Here is a 23,374-nt window from a genome sequence, read left to right as displayed (position 1 = left end):
AGGTTTAATTATTCAAGACCATTTGTAATTGGGGATGGACGGACCACTTTGCTATATGAAGCCGTTTATGTGAAGTTTCACTGAAAAATATGCCCAACACCAATTCCGTCTCCTTCCCCTCTCAATGTTTACTTGCCTATGGCCAGTAGAAATATCATGACTATACCAAGTAGGTTAGTGCGCCAACCCCAGAGGAGCACATCCGACCTGTGCATGCACCAGTGAGGAACCAAACCACCAACTGGGCCTGCCGGGTGGCTGTGTCCACCACACAGGATGCCAGACCACCAACTGAGCCTGCCCGACAGATGGCAAACACAGGACGAATGTGTCTCCCTGGGGCCCTTCCTTCCATCTGGCAGTTTTCCAGACTCCTGAATGGTCAAGACCAGCTGGCAAGTTAATCCTGGAGCGAATATTTATAGCATCAGCACTGCCAGTTTCACCGCTCCCCACACCAGCTGTGGGGGAATGGGGGCTGCCCAACACAAAGCAAGCTGTAGGAATTGAGTCTGGCTCCCACACACAGAGGGGTTTTTCATTGGGGCTCATTCCCAGCCAAAGTTTGCTGAGGAAGAGAGGGTGGTAGCTGAGGAGCTCTTGAAAGAACCTCTCTTCCACTCAGGGAATCCTCCGCCCTCAGATTTTCCAGATGAGCTGCTTTGCAAATCATACAGCATGTCACACACACAACTTACTGTTGAGTTCATGGTTTTTGGCCACAACTGCGTGTCATGACTCACTTTTCCCTGCACACTACAGAGAGGATGTTGTTGAAGATTCAACCACCAGTTCGATCGGTTTTTGTACAGTGAAGTGGTGGTGGTTGGGTGTTGTCATCTTGTCCTTTGCCTCAAACCACTAAGTGTCTTTGGCTAGCCTTGCCTTTTGTCATGGCAAACTTGCCATCCTGCTGGAGGGTGCTGAGGGAAAACGACTGGGCTGGTAACTTCTCACACACTGTCCCCTCAAAAATGTGAGCTATTTTGTTCCTCCTAGGACTTCAATCCCCTTCAGATTGGGAACTGGGATATATTTACGAGCTAGGCCATTCCCCACTGTTCTTACATTTTGATTTATATGGCCTGCACATCACTTGGACACTGACAGATTCTCATGGCACCTGACAGCTTCAGAGCCATCATTGCTTGACTTCAGGGGAAGAATGCAAACACCGCTAGCTCCGTAAATACCCTTCTGTGACTTACAAAAGGAACACTTTCCACTTCTTTGAATCAGATCATAGAGATGGATTAACAGTGCATTTACTTTTGTCCAAGAATTTCGTGCTACACCTAGTTAGCAAATTAGGTAGAAAATAAAGTGCCCACCTGATCAACACTCACATGGGACTAGTCCTCAAGGCCTTAGCAAGCTGAAACATTTACTGACCCAGGTCCACTGAGTAGGAGCATCGCTAGCTTGGGGTTGCTTTTGTTCATGGAGCAGCCTTTTATTAAAAATACCATACTTGGGGATGCAGTCATCTGCATTCAATTTTCTTCACTGAAAATGTCATTTTAAGCTATTAAATTTGGTCCTTTTTTAAAAACAAAAACAAAAACAGGTCTTCCATCTTCTATCCTGTCCAATATCCACTCTAATAAATCCCATAGAACCTATCCTGATCACCATCTTGCCTGCTTGGTTTTGCCACCATTTTAGCTGAATTTTTCATTGACCCTCGTTTCATCTTGGGGACATGCATGCAGAACTTAAGATAGCTCTTGCTCTTGCTGTGTTCTCTATCATTCAGGATTTTTTCATTATTTTTATTAATTCCAAGTCTTTCATTTAAAAAGTGTTCCAGCTTCATTTTATGAGGTGCTTTTTTTTTTTTAAAAAAAAAAAAGAATCTTTCACAAAATGAAGCTGGAGCACTCATGTTGTGGCATCTGCATAGCATTTCCAGCTCAGCCAAGTATTCATAAAATATTTATTTTCTGCTTATGGCAGATCCAAACTCAAAATTAATTCCCATTGATATCATAAATAACTTGCCCCATTGATTTCAGTGGGAACTAGGTCTGGCCCAGCCTCAATGTTTTGAGTCATATGATGTATTCATGCTGCATTTATTTCATGTCAAGGTCATCAGGGACACTGAATTCTGGCACCATTGTTGTGTTTAGAGTACTGCCATTATCATTCTGGTAACAGCAGGCTTTAATCATGAATGTAGCACTCCATTTTCAGTTCCCCTAATCAACAGATAATCAATGAGAAAGCTTCTGTCTCAAATTTGCTTGCAAAAGCCAACTTATACATTCCACTCATTTGCCTTTTATCTCAACATTATTATTTATGGATACTTGTGGATTTTTTAAAAAGGCACTGGGTTTATCAAATTAATATTAATTTTTTTCAGAAGCATCCTTCATAATTTAATTTGAAACAACACTTCTTTTTGATGCAGAAATACTAATAAGCTACAGGAAATTACCTGCAACTTTAGCATCTGATTTCATTGCAGCACTAAACTCCCCTCTTCACTTCCCTCACTGCCAGGTCCATACAGGCCCTGTTAAGAGTTCCTCCACAGCAGCACAGTGGTTCTTGGGTCTTCCTTACATTTGCGATCACACGGCAATAAATAGAACAAAAGCTTTTGCATTATCTTAGCAGGAGAGTCTGCAAAGATCTCTCAATATACCGGAAGCTGCATATTGAGCCACAGCCGCTGCACTCTTTATCATATGCTCAGTTCTGTATGAAAACTGCCATCCAGCGAAGCTTAAAATGTCACACTGCGCTAGCAATACAGGAAATTTTAAGAAATACTGTTTATTGAGCGAGTATTGGGAGTACCATCTCCACAATGTAATATTTTGGACCCGAGTTTGGTTTTTTGTACTGCTTAAAGAACTATTTCAGCTGTTTTTACTGTATGTCTGTGAGCTGCCTTGAGATACATGTAAGAAGCAACTTATAAAGTTAATACTACAGCTGCACCAGGTAGGCTCATTGCTCCTGAGGAATCATCCTGCTCATGAGTGTTCACCAACCGGCTGAAGACCAAGTTCACCAGTTGCAGGAGGGTGGCTTCTCAGTTGTGCAAGAGCAAACGAGCTACTATCATCCTGCCATGTGGCGCTTTGTCCTCTTGCACATTTCCAACCTTATGACGGGGAGGTGGCAGCCACATGCTATGACCAGGCAACATGGAGGACCAGCTCTCTGTGTGGTTGCACTTTGTAACTCTACATGGAGCCGCCGTACCAAAATATAAAATAAAACAAGTCATCCCAATCCGTGTTATACCTGTGTAAAATGCCGCAGAGATCTGGCCTTTGGGAGTAAGCTATAGAATCTCAAGCCTTGCTGTAAGTACCAGAAGGGAACCGAGGAGGATGCGATTCTAAACACAGGGAACATTGTGTGAACTTTAGCTAACAAGGCAGCCTTGTTCTTTCTTTCTATAATCCTTTCTCCTCATTCATTGTACCCGTGACAGAACCTGACCTTTTCCCTAAGGTTATTTCCAAGAGCAGCGACTGTGTTCATTTGCCAAGGATGGTTTATTTCATACTAGAATTCAAATAAATCATCAGTGACATTTCAGCCCCAGATTCGAGCAAAAGCAAGCTGTGACATGGCACTGAGGAGTCTGCCCGTGCTTTTTCCTGCTAAGATGGTTGAGGGGAAAGCAGAGGCTACACTACAACTCAATATTCAAAACCATCTGCAAGAGAAGGTTGTTTTAACCTCCCTTTACAGATTACCTGAAAGAAGCACCCTAGTTCCCTACAGGTCCTCTGCTTACACATAAAACCAACCAGCAAGCAGTACAGAGCGAAGGATCTGTCAATTTCATTCTCCCCGTTTCTCTTTTTTCCAATTCTTCGCATTGCAGCAATTTGCAATTTTTTAAAATCCTCATGAAAATTCATCAGCCTTTTAGTGCACACTTCTCCTAATAGATGTGCTGTTGTATGCAATTTTGACTTACGTACACATTTTTGCAAGCTATTTCCCCTAACATAATGTAATTTTGTATGCTATTTTCACAAATAACTTCATTTTTCACACACACACACACACACACACACACAAAATGTGCATTTCTGCAAACATTGCTTGGCTGGAGAATTACATCACAAAATTTGGCCAAGTGTGAATTTCAAAGGATCGCTGTCTTTCAGTTCATGAATTGTTTTGGAAAGTGTGGATTTGATACCATTTGGCTTCAGATACATATGGAACTGAACTTCTCTTCCACCCCTAGCAAGTGGGAAGAAAGTGAGCCAAGGCCCATCACTCACAGAGGGTGAACATCTGATGTGGGGAGACCGCTGTACTTGCAGAGCCTCCCTGCACAATTTTAAAACTATTTAAGCTACCGGCCATCCCATCTCTTAGTGATGAATTCCAGGAGCTGTAGTCTATATCATGTGAAAAAGTACCTTTTGTTTGGCCTGAATCCATTTCCAGTCTGGTTTTGTATCTTGTGTGTGTTCGTGCCCCCCACCCCCATTTAAAAATTTCACCCCAAAGAGCTGGAAAATGAGTCGCCATGCACTCCCAGTACACCTCCCCACTTACTGTGGTCCAGTTTGCAACATCAGTCCATCTTTACACATTGTACGGGAACTAGGCCTCCTCTACAGCTCTCCATCCCTCAATAGACTATAGCCTCTATTTCTCAAAACAGAGTGGTCTGCTCCAGTCTCCCTTCTGCCCTGCTGCCCCCAGATGCCTCGTTTAATTTGCTCCATCTAGCACCCCCGGATTTGATTATTTCACCTTGCAGATACATTCCTAAGGCTCCACAGCAAGCTTTATGCATAACTAGGACCCCTGTTGCCCATTCCGCCTTCATCACATCAAAAGCCATTTCAGACACTAGGAGCACTGGCTCCACTTTCCAAGGACGCTATTTATTCGTCATATATATTTATATATATGCATGTGTGCGTGTGGGTAAGTCTGCTAGAGAGCAGGAAAAACCAAAAAAAAAACCTCTCCTCTCCTGTAGAAAAGATCCACATCACAAGGCAATTGCCTCAATCCTCCAGCTGGGCTTTGTGATGAACTCCCGTTGGCTGTAGCAGCTTCTGCTCCCTCCAACACAGCAAAGCGTCAAAGGGAAGGAGAATGCCAGGTCCAGGTTGGGCCAGACTGAAGAGCTTTGGCTAAAAGCTATCTAGAAAGAGCAAAGTCAATGGTGGGGAGGGAAGAGATGCCGTCCGTATCTGACACAGGGATAGGAAACAGGTCCACCTTGGGGCCACACACGTCTGCCTTCTTTACACAGCAGAGCCAACTTACAGATGCCACCCAGAGGAAGACCCAGCTTCCCCTTCCAAACACGCAGCACCTCGCTCAGTAGTGAAACACAAGACACAGACACGTCTGGCAGTCCATGAGCCACCTTGCGAGGTGGGGAAGGCCAGCTTCCGGCTAGGGAAAATGGGGGCAAAGGACTTTTTTGCTTCAAGGTCGAGGAAGGAGGGAGAGCCTACAGTAGTCTAGTGCACGAGTCTCCTACTATGCAGTTAATCATGAGTGCAGGACCTCTCGCCAGCTGCTCACAGAGGGAGGGGGCACACGTGGCGGCTGCACCAGCCCCTTTCCTATTAGATGTACAGGGAAGAGTGGAAGGAGTGCACGGTGCTGTTGCTTCGCTCCCCGCAAGTATCAGCAAATACGGGGTGAGACGCAGAGCGAATTCCGCAGAGGGCAGGGCTCCAGATCAGCTTCTCACTTGACGAGCGCTTGGTTGCACTGCCCGCAGACAAAGACGGTCTCCCGCTGGGCATCAGGGGCTGCAGTAGAAAGCACTGGTCAGAGACTCAGCCAAGGACTGTGCAGCTTTCCACCCACAGAACCCAACAAGTATTTTATTAGCCCTCAGGCACACACCCCAAGAGAAAGAAAGCCTCTGTCCTCTGCTACCTCCCCACTGTAGCATTAATTAGAAACAGTGAGAATTACACCCAGCCATTCCCCCAGAAGGGAAACAGCAAGTGCACAAAGAAAGAGGAGCTAACTCCCAAGCTGCCTGCCAGAGAGGCCATCTCTCGCTCTCCCACTCCTCACTCACCTGTAGCCCCCATGTAGCTCTTGGGAACTTTGAAGGAACAGCACCTGGAGCAGAAACTGTTCCCACAGTTGCTGCAGCTCCGCTGGAGGGAAGGAAAGAGAGACAAACACAGCTATAGGAACAAGGTCCCAGGAACCCATTGCTTCAAATGCAAGGATTCAAGAAGGTCATTCACTGCTGACCAGAGGTCAGGCTTAAGATCCACAAGGCAGGGGAGCAGGAAATGGGAAAGGAGTAGTTGGGGGCATGCTGGGCCAGAGACTCACCCTCTTCTTTAACACAGAGAAAGTGGCTGAACAGCTTGCACAGTTCCCTGCGGAAAACCAGAGAAGAAACATGTAATGGTCTAACCTGGTGCCTCTTCTTCCACCAAATTGCATAGAAATATTGCCCTGCCCCAACGCCTGCCCACAGTCCTTTCCTACTAAAAGCCCCAACATAACCGACTGCCCCACTAGGCAGTCCACGAGGCTCATCCAGGTGGGACCACATGCCAATAGGGCATCCCACTGAGGGCTGTCTTCAGGACCCTTGATCAGAGGAAATTTGAAATGGGTCGACACACTGCACCTCCCAGGTGATGCCAATCCTCCACTCCACAAAGTTGAACCAAGAGCAGAGATGGCCGTAACCCATATAAATGTGGAATTTGGCATCATCAGGATGAGATTCCAGTGTGTCATAAGTGATCAAGTGCTAGACTTGGAATAGGAACAAAGACTTGGGCCTGGTACAAATAACCACTCAGCTCCACTAAGCAGGCTTGCTCATACTTCTCTCTCAGGGCAGAATGACATGTTACACTGGCAAGTAGGAACTCACAAGTCCAATTTCCAGAGGTAATAAAAAAAAGGGAGTTAAGGGGCTTTTTGTAAAAATGTTCGTACTTAACCCCACCCCACCCACACCTTGCCTGTAAAATGATTCTTCTGCAACAATATTTCACAATCAGAAGCAAGCTCAGCACACATATTTTTAAAGCACCAAGAACAATGGCATGTTTCTGGCATCTAACATCAGGCAGGCCTCCTCTGTGGCAGCAACTGGGCCAGAGTCTTCCCATTCTGCCACCCCCCTTCCACAACCTGGTGCCCCCTACCCCCGATGTTTTGGACTACAGCCCCATTAGCCCAAACCAACAAGACCACGCTGGTTGGAGCTGAAGGCTAAAGCATCTGAAGGGCACCAGGTTGAGGAAAGCTCATCTACACAGTTCCCGCTTCAGTCCCAACAAAACAACATGTCCCACGGCACCATCCACTCTTGCCACTTCCACACACCCTCCCAAATCCTGTACCGAGATTGTTGGTTGGGTAGCGCTTCCGCAGCCGCTCCGTCAGCCGCGACACCCTGCTGCGAATCACCTCGTTCTTACTCATGATGAAGGGGTTGTCAGGAAGGCCCATGTCGAATTCTGCTGAGCAGTGGGAGACGTCGTCATCCTCCTGGGAAGGTGGAGAGGGAAGCTTGTCAAGGAGCGGCTGGTTCACACTGTGCCTACTCTGGGGCAGGACGACAAGGGCGCACTGGGGGGCACCGCCCACTGACAAAGCGCTGAAGACAAGGAAAGGCTGGGCTAACCGTGGGCAACACACAAAATGCCAAGCTGGTGGAAGGGTTGCAGCCAGGTTTTCCAGCTTGGGAAGGTGGGCACAATCAGGGCAAAGAACACAGCAAAGACATCAACTCTGCATGAGCAACTGAAGTGAGTTTTGGCTCAAAGGCAGGGTGGCCCAGCTCCCACACTCACCATTACTAGCAGCTGGGTCTCCTGCTCCCGCAGCAAAGAGAAAAGACAAGAGATGGTGTCCAGAAGAGCCCAGCCCAAGCTAGCCTTCACCTTTTATGGTGTACCCATTTCCAGAAAAGCACACTGTCTCAAGTCCCCTATTTCTCTCTCTTCCCCATACCAACATGTTCACTGCATCACAGACATGGACTCTGATGTGCTGCCACTCATGGCCCTTAAGTGACAGGATGAAGGGTGTTCCCTTAAACTTGCTGGCTTAGCAGCATCACCTGACTCCACCATAGCACAGATCAGTCCAAGCCCTAGGAGGCTCTCTCAGGGCACATACCTCAATAGCATCCTTGAACTCATCATCAGGCTCTGCCTCCTCTGCTTCCTCCACACTGCCAGGGGTCAGATCCTATGGGGGAAGCAAACAACGTTACAGCTGGAGGCAGCAATGCTTTTGAATGAAAGTTGCTGGAAACCACAGGAGGGTCAAGTGCTCTTCTGCTCAAATCCTGCTTGCTGACTTCCCACAGTCATCTGGTTGGCCACTGTGAGAACAGGATGCCGGACTAGATGGGCCATTGGCCTGATCCAGGAGGCTGTTCTGATGTTACAAGACAAAGGAAGCAAGGCCCACCAGTCCGTGTAACAGTGGTAAATGAATCCAAGAGGGGTGCTACACAGATGGCCCCATTCCATCCCAGCTACCCCAATGCAAGAGTAACATGGAAGCTATGAGGATGCATTTCCCCTCCTGACTAGACATAGTTATTTATTACCATGGCAGTCTGTAATACACAAGACCCCAAACAATGCTGGCATGCAGATCCTGAAATGCCTTAATGGGCAGCACAAAGGGAAAACACAGGGACAAGCAGTGAAGACTGCCCGAAGAGCTGTGTGAAGGGAGAGAAGGACATCGCCCTTTTACATTTTCATGTAAACTTAGCTAAGTTGTTTAAAAAAGAGACAGGGACAAGCTGGAAACATTGCTATACTTTTAAGCACCAAACTGGAGAAAATTAAGCCAGGTACAATTTTTGAGGCTCCACATTTCAACAGTAGGTTACAGGTGCACCTCCCCATAACCAGCTGCAACTAAAAAGTTTGGGAACTCTGAAAAGTAGCAAGAAGGGAACAGAACAAGGATGGCAGCTGCCCTAAGGAGACGTGCCTGCGTAGGCAAAATGGAGGCCCTACTTCTCCAGGGCCAAGATTGGGAACAGGGTCTGGGAGGTTTTCATCCATGATGCATAGCATTACCCCTTTCAAAATTTCTCTGCCACTCCCATCGGGACCTTACTTTACACACTATTGCTTGTGGTCCTCCAAGTGTTGTTGGACAACATCACTGACCAGGCCCAGCTGAAGTTGGTGGGGGATCGGAGTCCAACAACATATGGAGGACCGCAGTTTCCATCGTTCCATATGCTACAGAAGACTGGGAGGTGTGGCGGAGAGATACATGGAACCACAACCAGCAGAAGCAAGATGGAAGTTTGTCTTCTGTGCTCCGGCTTGGGACACATTTCCTAGGACTGTAGATCTGGAATCAACTATGAAGCCACCAGCTAATAAGACTGTTATGCAGGCCAGGATGAACTATGACCTCAGGCATTTCCAAAAGATAAAACAACACTCTCTGGGCACTTTGGATGAGCATATCAATTCTCATTCTACTTGGAAGTGGGCAACACAGACCCGTCTATTCTTCTACCATGCCTTACCTCGGTACTAGTGGGCGTAGGTGTCCGGTCCGGCAGGGATCCAGACCCAACTTCTCCAGCATCCAGCTCCACTGGCTCTGGAGTCCTAGCAACAGGCTTGAGGCCCAAACGCTGCTCTACAGCAGACTTCAGCTCCAGCAACACTAGGGAGGAAGAGGAAAAGGGTAATGATTGGACATCCATTAGAAGCTCAGGAAAGCCTTGCAGTAAACAGCACAGGCTTTCAGCACTGGAAGAACAGCATGGCATTCAAGCCTATCTCCAACCCAAACACCCAAGAAGTAGATACTGGCACACCAGCGACCAATGTCCAATGTAGCTAATAGTATTTAAAATACTAGTATGCCTACCTGAATACCCCATGGTTCTCTAGCACTAATCTCACTCCCAGGCAGAACTGTCCATAACCCCATAGCTCCTCAGTAGACAGGGGAAAAGGCTGTCTACCACCCCAGTAAATATTCTCCACCACAGATTTTCAGCACAAAACTCAGGAGACTGGAGTGTTCCCTGAAACCCGCCCCCCAATCTCCCCACCCAGATTTGTGTTGTTTGGGGGTGGGTTGCAACTGTTTGCTGATATTCACAGCCCCCTGGCCACTCCTCCAGCATCCTCACAAAACCTATTCAAAGTGAGGCCAGGAAGCAGTGCCTTCATTCTGAGTGGGCACTGTGAAAAGAGCTGTGCTCTGAATAGGTTCGTGCCTGTTTTCACTCTTCCCTGCCACCATCCCACACAAACAAAATTCCAGAATGAGATGCATTCAGAGGGCAAATGCTCACAACACACACCAAAACTGTTTTTCAGCAAAGGACTGTCTCCCTTGTGATAACCCCCCGTTTTCTGCAAAAGGCAGTTTATCATTAGCATCCCAAGATCTGCTTCCCCACTGGGACACCTCTAAATGGAAAAAGCTTCCACTACTAAGCTGTGCCCAAGGAACAGAGTGACTACTCAGGTCTCTTGAATGCTAAAGAGCTTGTTTATGGGACTGGGGCAGCACAGAAAAGATGCATTTTTTCCTCTCTCATCAAAATTTGCTAGCAGCTACACACTGTTGCCCTAATTTGGAATAAGATAGGGTAGCAGCAGGGGTGGGTGCAACACAGATCTCTGCCTCACACAGATCTACAGCAAAGAAAGCCCTGACCCTGGGCACCCTGTCTCCAGTCAGCTGCTGCAGCTTACTTCCCCAAGGTTCCCATGGAACAGAATGGTACAGGAGAGAAGAGCAATCTCTTACCTTGATAAAATGCCACGTTACCCAAGAAAAGGGCATTATTGAGCAGCACAAAGACCCAACATAAGGGCAGCAGGTAGAGAGCACAAACGGAAGCCATCAGCATCCCATAAAACCTGGGCAAAAAAAGGAGCAGAAGGGGCATGACACACCTGGGCATCAGGATGACAGCCAGGTGCCTTGAGAGCACATCAAGCCGTCCAGCCCCCCCTTCACTCTTGGATATGGAACAGAGAGCATCTGCCTCTCTCCACCTGTCCTAGGGCGGGCCTAACAGGCTTCATAAGAGCTGCTGCTGCTGCCCAGAAAGGACTGGGGTATTTTTATGGAAGTTTTGTCTTGAGTTTTTACTGTTATTGATATGAATTCTTTGTATCTTTATTTTTATGTGGATTATGTAGTTATGGTTATGTAGTTATTGATGTGTTTTGTTTATTTTTATTACTCCTTTGCTATGTTTGTAATATGTAAATCTTTTCATATTGTAAGCCGCCTTGAGCATTGTTTTAACTGTGGAAAGGCGGCATACAAATAAGATGATGATGACGACGACGACATCACCACCTTTTGCATACCTTTCAGGCAAATAACCTCCCCTCAATCTGGACAAACCTGTTCAGCCAGATGCAGCCAGATAGCTTCCCCATGAACACAGCCACGATATATATGGGCATGGACACCTGCCCAATATGAGGTGGAAGGCAGGGACCCCGGATCCCTGTAAAGTGGCTCAGTAAACAAGCCTGCAAACCCCCCAAAGCTGCAAGGCAGCAATGTTCCAGTGACAGGAGCAAGCTGGCAGCAAATAACACCAAACAAGTTGGAGTTAACTCTTTATTAGCAAAAGCAGGATCTGCCTAATGAGCAATGCAACTCATCATCAGGTCTTGCCTCCAGGAAGCAGTTGCTAAGACTGAAGGTCCCCATCTGCTCACAGCTGCCTTAGTTCCCTCCTCTCCAGGGTTTCCCCCAAGCAATCTGAGACTGCACCAGCACAAAACTAACTTCTCCTCCACCCTTTTCATACCTCTTTCTGGGAAACCAGGGGGGAGGGGAGCTTGTCGCAGCAGGAGAGTGAGACACCCTGCCACCTTCCCCAGCCAGACTGTCTCTGCTTCTTGGCTTCCCTCCTCTCCTGCTTCAGCTTCTGCCCCTGATACTGGATGTCTGTCTGTCACAGATTCTCCCAGCTCACTAAGCCCTGTTACCTGTTCAGCTTCCGACACCTCCTCCTCCCTCTGACCACTCATCATCATCATCCTACCACCAATCCCAGGGCTCTGAGCCTCCTTCCCTTGCAGGTTCCCCAGCTGGTTCCTCCCACTATTCCTCTGCATCCAACCTGCCCATGACACCTTCCTCCCATGAAGTATTCCTAAGGCAACACTCACTGTGAAGAAAGAGAAGGGTTCTCCCAGTAGATGATGCGATAGACAGCCTCACATCTGCCACACAGTCGGCTCAAGAGGGCCTCTAATTGGATTAAGCTGGAAAAGGAGATCACAGCAGAGTTAAACATGTTCCTCAGGCCCCTCTGCTCACAACCCCACAGCCGCTGCAGCAACCTATGCCCAAGCTGCTTCACAAATGGAGAAAAGTGATCCCCAGCCCCTCATTCAGTTCAAGAGAAGGGTTGGAGTGCAAAAGAAGATTCCCTCATCCACACAGGGCATAATTAGGATGAGCCCTGCATAGGATGAACCTCCTATGCCAGCTAGCTCCAGGCAGGCAAGCTGGATACAGTGAGCACCTGTGTAAGTTTAGCAAGAGGGATAAAAACCAGCATGATTTGGAGTCCAGCACTCTTGCATGTGGAGTATAGGAGACACTGGGTTCAAATCCACTGCTGAGGCAATCTTGGGCATCTCTTTCCTATAGCTTCAAATCTGAATAATGACAACTAACTTCAGAGTTGCCGCAAAACTAACAGTGCAATCCTAACCACGGTTTGCCTGGACCCTATATACTAAAGGGGCATGTAGTAACATGCTCTTAACTTTTAAGAATGCAGACTCCCATAAAGAAAGAGATTTGAGTTCACTGGCTACAACTCAGCGAGTCATATGATGGATGGGTTGGCCATCAGGCTCCAATGCCTTGTGCAAAATGCTGACGAAGTGCCTACTGGCATGGTCAGCTTTGGGTGGGGAAGTAATGGGGAAAAGGAGAACTTGCCCTTGGATTCCAGCTGCTTCTCCCTATCTAAGTTGCAGGTCTCAAAAAATGAGCCGCTTTCTGAATTCACAGCACTCTGATAAAGTGTTATGTCCTGATAAAACATCGATCAGAGTAGTTAACCGTCAGTCCCTGGCATAGGAAAATTCTAATGTCTTCTAAAATTTGACTTGCAAATCCTTGTCTGTACAGACACGCTGAAGTAAAACAATATGTTAATAAAAAAACCTATTTTAAAAAAATAATAGTAATCAAAATCCATTATTTCTTAAACAAAAGGATGCACCAGTAGTGTGTCTTCCTCATAAGTAGGTAATAAATGTAGTAAATCTGAAGTAACGGTTGCATTTAGTTGTGAATCAATATGTTTTAATAGCTCTATCGAGCAGCAAAAACACCCATTTCTTGGGGAAAATAACTGTACAAATGGAAAAGTTGATTAAAATCAATGATTTAAAAATGAGGCTTCTTGCCTGGTGATTGAAATCGATCCACTGTCCTGGAAGGAGGATGCATACTTTGCGGCATGGGCAGGAGAGTCATGTAAATGCTTAGTAACTCTTTCTCCTGGAGCCACGCTCCCAACTAGCAAGGGTGTGCAATGCCCCCAAAGGGTGAACGGCAGTAGTGCAGTAAGGCACCTTGGAAGGTAGCTAATCTAGAGGAGGAGTCAGCACTGCTCTCCCAGAGTTTCTTAAAAGTGGGGTCACCATTATCTTCCACACGCACAACGTTACTGTGCAATTATATTCCCCCCAGTCATGACACAATTCTTGCCCCACAGCAATGATGAAATGGTTAGCACCTGCAATAGCATATGGACTATCCTGAAATATAGTCCCAACCTTCCCCCTCAACCACTAAGATTTGACACAAATGCCTATGTTGCTGGCCAACTGTGTAATGCATTTGTTAGAATGCTGTGGGCGGAATCTGTGATAGGGTCCATTTGGGAAGACACTGTCTGCCCACCCCCCCAAAAAAGCCTCCATGACACACACTGGCCTGTGCTAGTGCCTGTGCAGCTGTTTACTTAAACATTAAAAGATGAACTGTGCAGTTGTGCACAGCTCTTCAGCTGCACAAGTGCATGGTTGAAGAAGAAGCAGAAGAAGAAATGGATTATTGTGCCCTACTGGGCACAGCTTCAGAGCTATGTAGTTGTGCACCTGAAATATCCTTGTGTAAAAAACACACACACACACACACACACACACAAATGGATTGGGAGAAATAAAAACTCAAAAGGAAAAATCAGCTGGTAAAAAATAGATGAAAAAGTCATTGTAAGTGAAGAGGCTGAAATCATAGAAGACAAAAGAAGGGGAATGGTGGAATACCACACAAATTGTGACACAGAAGGGTCACTAAATGAGTTCTGCAGGCTAAATTGCTCCCACTATTCAGGGTAACAATTGCACATTACTTATCTACAATGGAAATATCCACACAAAATACAGAAAAATGGCTACAAAAATCAAACAAGAGAAAAACACAATGAAGAGGTAGAAATCTCGATCTTGCAACGGGTTGACTATTAAGCCCAGTGGATTCAGAACAACTGCAATATTCACCATCAAGAAAATAATGTGTAGTGTGAACAAGAAACCCACCAGCATCCCTCCAATCACATACTTCAAAGGGATCCACCTACGGGTCAACACATTTTCTCCATCCTTCCCTAAGAGCACTTACAAGCCCTTCACTTCAGCCACAGCCTCATGTCGTGCAAGCTGAACTTTCCTCACATCTTCACGCCGCACACTGTGGTGCCTACGACGTGCCAGCTCTTCTTCACTCAGACGGATGCGGCATGTCTCCTGCAGGTAGCCCAGCAAGGCTGGCACTGAGACCAGTAGGACGCAAAGCCCATACCACGCAGCTGCAATGAAAGGTGGAATAGATGCAGAGATCATTTTACCAGCCCACTGTTTGGCCAGTCACAACACACCTGTACCACTATCACCTATAGCTCAGTGGTAGAGCGTTTGCTTTGAACAGAGAAGTTCCCAGTTTCAATCCCTGGTATCTCCAGGTAGGACGGGGAATGTCTTCTTTCTCAACACCTGGAAAATTGCTGCCAGTCACTTTCAACAACGAGCTTGACATACCAATGGTCTGACTTGATATAAGGCAGCTTCCTATGTACTACCCCATAAACCACCTGAAAGGAGGCCCATCTGCCTGCCAGTCACTCCATTTCCTTACTACCTCTCACAGTTGGTACTGCTAGCCCTCATAATCTGCCCCCAATAACACATTCCATTTCCCACAGGATCAATCCCCCAAGGCTCACATCATACCTGAAAGGAGGCCTATTGGGTCCCCAGCACAAAGGTCCAACATTTCTCACCTTCACTAAGAGTCAGCAGCAGAAAGTTGAAGCCCAGGCAAGTAAGGAGGGAGCAGAGAGGCATCTGCCAGCTGTGAAACATACATGATCAAGCATTTATTGCCACGCCAAAAGGATATTTAGCTGTACAAATGAGGTATGAACATGAGAATGGTGGAGATGGAAAGGGCAAGCCTAAGTTTAAGTCTCGGGTCATGGAGTACATTAACGTGCCTTGAGCACAGAAAAACGGTATATAAATAAGAAATCAAATTAGATTGAATGAAGACAAAAGCAAGGTAAAGGGTAGGGTATTTTTTAAAATGGGGGAATGTTGTAATCAGCCACAGACACTAGCCAAGTCACAAATGCAGCAGCATATCTTGTTTAAGCCCAACTGCACACAGCGTTTCCCATGCTGAATGCTTGGTGTCTCTTAGAACAAGTGGAATTAAGTATTTGGCCAGGACTCTTCGTCTTCTCTTTTTTTTCTCCCACTTGCAAAAGTGAGACTCCCAAAGAGCTTGTGCTTTTCTGCCCTCCAACATGACAGGAGACAACAACAAAAATTTCTCTAGCTCCACCACAACCATCACCCACAAGGTGCAACTAAGTAGTTGGGCACCAACCTGAGGAGGAACCACACCGCTTCCGCAATATCCTGCAGTGGTTCCAAGTACAGCTCCAGTCGCTTGTAGGATACTACTAGATTGAAGAGATCCAAGGAAGGGGGCTTGGGTGGCAAAGGAGAAACTGGTTGGGAATCGGAAGCAGTGGGGGTGTCCAGTCCATTCCCTGTGGTCGCTCCACTCTCACGCTCTGGAACCTGCATACTGTAGATGTGAAAGTCGAGAGGAATACCAAAAAATGAACAATAAAAATAGTCAACTCTTCCCCACCCCTAGCGTGAAGGAAACAACAGAGATGACCTTTGGGAAGGGCAGTGCCCACATCCCCCCATGCAAAGGAACTGCATTCACTATGACTGGGCAAGTCACGAGAAACAGATACCTACAACAGGTGTCACTTTTGCCCCATTGAGGCCCCAGAACCTGCATGAAAGGGAGAGTCAACACACAAATTGTCCCAAGAGCTGCAGAGCCATGGGAAAGCTCCTCAAAAGCATCTCCTCCTTTTGCAAACAACAACAACTGCAGCCACCTGGGAGTCAGGGTGGGGAAACATCCCCTGTAACCCTATGCCATATATACCAAAAGGCATGCAGACAGTCTGTGCTAATTAATCTGGCCTAATAATTTATTTTATACACCCACAATTGCAAGCACATATTAAAATATATATCCATAAACATGCATCAAAGGCACAGAGAGAATCCATTCTTGTAATCCTCTTTAGCTAATCTAGCAGGATAGGTCCAGGGTGACAAGGGACAAGCAGCCCACATTAAGTGATACTCAAAATACAGCATCCAAGAATGTGGGGTGCATCTGCGACACGAGAGGAGCACGTTCAGGTGGAGAGAGGAATGACCAGATCATATTCTGCAACTTATTTGATATTGGCAATGTCACTACCTGGGTCACTCCGGGTGAATCAAAAGGGGCAAAACAGGACAGCATGGGATGCTCCTGCCTGCTAGCTCCGTACTTGGGAGGCAGGCAAAATGTCTTCCTCCAGACAAGGAGGTTAAAATGACCAGCCTCTTCTCTCTTCCCCCGAGGGGCTCCTGCGCCATGGCAGGCAGAAATCCAGCAGGTGAAGCGCTCTCTATCAGATCCTCCCAGCGCCGGGTAAGCTTCATCTGCTGCACTTCCGCACATCGCGGCACAGCAGCCCCTTCCCGGAAAAGAAAAGAAAAACGAGAATTCAGCCCTTGACGAGCTGCACCCCGGAGGCTCCGGCGGAACCAGCGCTCAGCTTGCGGGGCAGCCACAGAGCTCCGCCGGAGGAGGAGGAGGCGCCGCCGGCTCGTCCCACCTACCTCTACACAAGCGGCCCACAAGCCCTACGGCCCCAAATAGGGCGAAAGGGCGGAGCCTCCCCTTCCACGTCCAACCTCGACCTCACCCGTCTCGCCAACACCGCCGCGGCCGCCGACACTTCCTGGGCAGAAGGACCCGGCTGTGCCTCAGCTCCGCTGCGCAGCGCACGCTTCGGGGAAGCGGCGACCTGACCCGCCCACCTGAGGCAGCCGGCCAATCAGAAGCGCAGGAAGCGGCCGCCGCCGCGCGTCTTCTACTGGAAAAGCTGCAGCTCCTATTGGGCAAGAGCCTCCCACCGCCAGCCTATGGGAGCCTTCGTACTTCTTCTTCGCCGCGGGCCGCTTTTTATAAGCTGAGTCATTCGTCCCTTCCCCGTCTCTGAACCGCTTTTTCCGCCAGTCGTTCTGCCCACACTGATTGGCACTGACTTTCTAGGATTTGAGGCAGGGAGCTTTGCCCAGCCCTACCTTGAGATGCCAGGGACTGAACCTGTCTTTCTGCATGCATCCACTGAGCTACTGTAATTTGACCTGCCTTGGATGCTATGCACTTTGACCTGGGTGTGCGGGTCAATTGCTGTTCCACCTCAGACAGCAAAATGTCTTAGGCTGACCTGAATCTTCCCAGAGGAACTCGCTGAAGTCCAGAAACAAGCACTAACCAGCCCTGAAGTCTCAAAAGAGCTTCAGTAGCTCATAATATTCACTGAAGGTTATGGTATCCCAGGGAGCCTATGGCATGCTCCTGGGAGATGGTGCAGTGACAGGGTGTGATTTTTGTGATCAGACTTGTGGGGCACAAAGTAGGCTTCAGTGGTCCAAGACATGGCCGTAGACAGGATTTATATTAGGGAGGGAAGGCTTTATGTTAGGGGAGGCAGAACCTCAGTTAAGTATTTTTATTGATTTATTTGATTTAGGGGGGCAGCTACACTCATGGTCCAAGGGGAGATTCCAGGAGGGAGGAAGTGCAAATTCACATATGAAGCTAAAAGCAAAGATCCGCACCAGCAAAACAATGGAAATGGATTAAACACTTGTAAAATTGGGTAGCCTCAAGCCAGCTATTAAGGACCTGCAGGAGCAGTACCATACACCAAAAAGAAACCTGATTAATTCTCTGCATAAAGCTGCTGCTAAAATACTTTGACAATACATCCCATCCATTCTTTTTTATCAAGTGAAATAAGTGGCTACCTTGAATAAAAACTAATGCAACATATGTATGGAGTCCTATGAAATTTCATTCAGGCAAATTCTTCAGGCTGGTTATTACTCTTTATCTTCTAATTTTATATGTACACAAATTCTATAAAGTTGCATATAATGGTCCCATTCATACATTATGCTTTAGGTGCAAAACGGGGACAAAAGGAACTCAAATTAATGCTCATTCTCAACTGCAATTTCACTCAAAACCCACAAGGTGGCTGTCCAGATCCGATAACTGATCTCTGCTAAGATGACAACAACAGGAATAGGCAGCTGCTCGCACCTCAGTGGGATTCTGCTTCTGCAAAAATAACCTATGTACAGTGGTACCTCAGGTTAAGTACTTAATTCGTTCCTGAGGTCCATACTTAACCTGAAACTGTTCTTAACCTGAAGCACCACTTTAGCTAATGGGGCCTCCTGCTGCTGCCGAGCTGCCAGAGCATGATTTCTGTTCTCATCCTGAAGCAAAGTTCTTAACCGGAAGCACTATTTCTGGGTTAGCGGAGTCTGTAACCTGAAGCGTATGTAACCTGAAGCATATGTAACCTAAGGTACCACTGTACAACTTTGAGCTGAGAGCATCTGAAACTACCTAAGAATACACTGCCTCCCTCAAGTTATTTCTTTACAATGCGCTCTCTCTCACACACACACTCACACACTACTGCCAGTCTGCTACTGCTTTCTCCCCACAGTGCTTTTCGGTTTTGTATTCACTGTGTGCATTTATCCAGCATGGTTCTACTATTAAACTAGAGGCAGACATTTATGAACATGTGTTACTGCATGATTACATTGCACAAGTACAGAAGAGGCTTTGGCTGTAGAATTTAGCATCTTGAGGAGCACAATGGCCATTGTAAAAAGGACGTTTCAGACTTGAAATTCACAAAGTAGGCTTGAAAACAAGTCTGGTGAAATCTCAGAAAGATTTCCAGTGGTTTGGGGTGGGGCTTCTCAGGCTTCCTCCTGCAACTAGAAGAGAAGCAACATATGCCTGAAAGCTCCTTTCACTTTTTTGTATAGAACCTAGGAACTCCTGTTCTTTGAGGGAACTGGTTTTAAGCACTTTACATTTGCAGTATATGTTTGGTCACAGTTGAACTAAAGTGCTGCATGGCTAAGGAGTGTTATTGCTCTGAAGCAAACTTGTTGCTTTGTATGGAAAATGTTCTTGCTGTCTAGCAACAGGAACTGATCAGCACAGTCACAAGTTTTGAAGTGCTTGGAAAAGGAGTTGGATCTGGGATTTAGCCAGTTGGCACTTCCCGTAGGTAGGTAGGTAGGTAGGAGGCAGCTCTTGGAAGAACAAGCTTGGTGTATAATGGGTGTCAGAATCAGGGATTGGATTGCCAGCTTACCTTGTAACATAGCCAGTTTTCAATACCAGTGGGTGTGTTTACCATCAGAAGGGCATCACACTAACGCTGCCAGGTTTGGTAGATTAGTTAGCTTAACTTATAAAAATGCAGTAATCAGTTAAAATGTGCCCCTGGTCAATTGGGTAGCAATTTTTTAAATGAAAGAAATAAACTCATTGTGGTTATTTGTACTAATGTTACATATAATACCAGGGGTGGCATGCACTATCTTAGAAGATGCAATAAAACGTAAAACTAAACAATAAAAACCATTTTAACAAGTTAACAAGAGACAAAAGTTAACCTTTGTTGAAAGGTGTATTATTAATTGCCTGCATAGGCCTGGGAGAATAAAAAAAAATCAGTAGGCATTTAAAAGTTGGCACTTAAAAGTTGAGCTACTTCGTCCAGGGTTTGAACTTACACATGAGAAACCCATGTTGTTTGGGAGTCGGGCTATGGTTCCCAAACAAAACACCATGTGTCCTGGCTTCTCCTCCTCCAACTATGCTATCCAGAGTGTTCTGATGATTCTCTAGGTGGGAGCAATTTGCTGTCTGTGAGACTGAAATCCCTTTTCCTGGGGCACCTGTGGGTTCTCAATGCATGCTTCCTACTGAATTGACCAGGGAACTGGCTGACTGTTGGGATCGGAATGTCAGCCTTTCCATGTCTGGGCCTGTCTGTTTGCCTAGCAAAAGACGGGTTACTGTGAGTAGGATGCAAACTGCTCTCTGGGGGGGGGGGGGGAGTCTGAAGCTTGTGGCTGTATGTATTTGACTCTACACTCCTCTTAATTGTGCCACAGTACCTGATGAGGTAGCAGCGACCTAGTGGTCGACTAAGGTGTTGTATAAGTAGTGGGAGTGTACAATGATTAGGGCAATGCCATGAAATTGTTCTGCCATTGTCATGTGTTGATTGGTGCCTTCCATGTGTGAGTAATGTGAGGCATTGGTGCACAATGCTGTGATTGATGAATTGCTGTTGCTGTGCTACCTTTGGTTTCTGTTTTGTGTTACTTTTTGTGTTACTGTTTTGTTTTCTGCTTTGCTACTGGGAGTATAGAGGATTGTGGATACAACCTTGGTGGCTGACAATTGAGTGATTTCTTTAATAAGACTGTTACCCTGACTGCAACCTCTTGTTCCAGTGTTCACAGAATTTTATTCAGAGAATGACTTTGACTCCAGAAACCTGATCTCCAAGGCTCTCTAAAGCATCTCTAAGGCTCACTACACTAGTGTGGTGTAGTGGTTAAGAGTGGTAGTCTCATAATCTGGGGAACCGGGTTCGCGTCTCCGCTCCTCCACATGCAGCTGCTGGGTGACCTTGGGCCAGTCACACTTCTTTGAAGTCTCTCAGCCCCACTCACCTCATAGAGTGTTTGTTGTGGGGGAGGAAGGGAAAGGAGAATGTTAGCCGCTTTGAGACTCCTGAAGGGGAGTGAAAGGTGGGATATCTATCAAATCCAAACTCTTCTTCTTCCAAAAACAATTGTAGACACCGCTCCAAAAATTGATCCAATAAACAGCCAACACCTTTCCTGCCTTATACCCCTTCATCTCTCAGTGTTTCCCTCTATCTACCCCCAAAAGGAATGCAATGACCTCTTGAGTATCAAACAGCTGAGGGAGATACAGTGCCCTGTATTTAGGACTACTCATTCTCTGTCTGTTTTGACTCGCAGGCTGCCCTGCTTCTCTATTCTCAAATTCAAAAATTTCCCATTCTTCTTTAAACTGGCTGGCAGGTAATCAGCAGAGTCATTACAGGTTTGTGGATTCCTGGAAGGGCTAGGATTTAAACCTCATATTGGCTCATAACCAGCTTGTGCTTGTTTTGAGATGATGAGGGGTCTTGCATCATGGACTTCTGCCGCTGAAGCATAAGCAGGTGTGACTCAGAGAACTCCCTAGATAGAGAGCACCTTTTGCCAGACATGATGGTTGACTGTGAAGTGGATAGATAATCCAAACCAGGGCTGCTGTTCCATTATCTGCTTGTCCAGTCTCATATCCCAATATAGCAACTGGAGTATGGAACCAAATAATGCCTCAATGTGGCTCCAGTAAGCTGTTCCCTCTCTGTGACGGACAGCAGAGCCAGACCAGAGTCTGGTGATGCAGTCCCTCGGAAATTCCACCAGAGTGCTGGAGCCTCTCGCTGATTGACAGCTAGCCACAGAGTCAGCTAGCCACCGAGGGGAGAGGAGCAGCACTTTGGAGGGAGAATAAAAAGGAGCAGTTTCTGAGGGAGAGAGTTAGACAGGGCTTGATTTGAGATGAGAGATAGGGTTCAGATTGAGTGGGAGATAGGGAGTGAGATAGGGATTCCAAACTTCCGCCTACTTAAAATAAATCATTTCAAGAGTAATGAATGCCCTGAATTTGTAGGAAACCACATACTTTATCAACCCTTTAGATCAAGGCTGGAGAATCTGTGGCTGTTGCTGAACTACCAAGCTATCAACCCTGACCATCAGCCATACTTTGGCTGGCACTGATGGGACACAAATCCAACAACATCTGTCCACACATCCCTGCTTTAGATACATAGAATAACCTTCCATGTTCATGACTGGCTAGCAGCCAGGGCCCTGGTACTGTACCTATAACTTACATATTATGTGACCGTTTCATATTCAAAAGGTCCCTGACGTCATCTTGATAGATGACGATAGCACAGCATCAATGGAATAATTGCCCTTTGCTTGCTTAAAATGGAGTAATAGAGATAAGAAAATCAATATCTCTGAGTAAATTAGTAGCAAGAGAGTTGTGAAATACACTGCAGCACATCTCCAGGTTTGCTCTGACGGCTTTCTTAAAACACACACACACATAGCTGGGTTGGTGACAATGAAATTGGTATCTTGTGGTGCCTGGAACACACAGTCAAAGGGCAGGGCATGTGATAGGTGTAAGGTTGAGTGAGCAAGGATCAGCAGTGAGAAGTAAAAAGGGTCTGGCCCAGGAGAAAAACCTACAACCTTCAAATCCAGAGAGAGAGAATAGGAAAAGGGGGAAGATACAGGGGATCTTTTCTATTCTGATGCTGCAGGGAGCCATAAAATAGGTGATCACAGTTATGCTTTGTTTATGAATGTCCCTATGGTATTCATTAGCCACTTTTGTCAGATTGAATGCTGAGCTAGATAAAGCATTGGTGTCACTATTTTGGAGAAAAATACACACCATAAATTTAGGTTTGTGCAATTAAAGGGACCTGGCACAACAAATTCACTTTAAAAAACAAAACTTCTATGGCTGGGAAAGCAACAGGTAAACGCATTAAAAAGTGTGAGATAATGACTGATGAGAAGACATATAGGGTGTTATTTAAGTTTTACTCAGAGTAGACCCAATAAAAATAATGAACATGGAAAAGTAGGTCCATTAATTCCAATGGGTCTACTCCACATAAAACTTCATTGAATACCACACATAATTTCCATGCAACCAAAATATTGGATGCTCATTGTCGTGACCTTCCTACAAACAAATTTGGAAATGTATAACCTCTGTGTAATCTCTGTGCAAGTAAATAAATGTTCAGTAAATACCCTTGGCAGAGTACATTAATGAAGATGAAAACAGC

At 46.4% G+C, this 23,374-nt stretch overlaps 1 protein-coding gene across 5 annotated transcripts; it reads right to left on the bottom strand.

Moving 5' to 3' along the window:
* Positions 1 to 4,856: 4,856 nt before the first annotated feature.
* ZFYVE27 (zinc finger FYVE-type containing 27) lies at positions 4,857 to 17,400 on the bottom strand. 5 transcript variants are annotated; one of them, XM_083505798.1, is made up of 13 exons: positions 17,199 to 17,400; positions 15,886 to 16,089; positions 15,278 to 15,348; positions 14,620 to 14,806; positions 12,141 to 12,236; positions 10,753 to 10,865; positions 9,509 to 9,651; positions 8,122 to 8,193; positions 7,794 to 7,814; positions 7,341 to 7,488; positions 6,310 to 6,356; positions 6,044 to 6,125; positions 4,857 to 5,765 (listed from the first exon to the last, which is right to left on the bottom strand). In XM_083505798.1, exons 2-13 carry the CDS (start codon positions 16,086 to 16,088, stop codon positions 5,701 to 5,703), a joined length of 1,248 nt encoding a protein of 415 aa, XP_083361924.1. In that variant the 5' UTR covers position 16,089; positions 17,199 to 17,400; the 3' UTR covers positions 4,857 to 5,700. The 5 variants fall into 5 exon arrangements, with proteins under 5 accessions (XP_083361924.1, XP_083361925.1, XP_083361926.1 ...); XM_083505799.1 differs by lacking the exon at positions 17,199 to 17,400 and adding an exon at positions 16,792 to 17,169; XM_083505800.1 differs by lacking the exon at positions 7,794 to 7,814 and having other exon boundaries at positions 17,199 to 17,397.
* Between the last annotated feature and the right edge of the window lie 5,974 nt (positions 17,401 to 23,374).

The sequence above is a fragment of the Podarcis liolepis genome (genome assembly GCF_965112155.1).
Source record: "Podarcis liolepis genome assembly, chromosome: 5".
NCBI lineage: Eukaryota > Metazoa > Chordata > Lepidosauria > Squamata > Lacertidae > Podarcis > Podarcis liolepis.
Note: the sequence above shows the minus strand (reverse complement) of the source record. Positions and strands in the feature narration are given on the sequence as shown.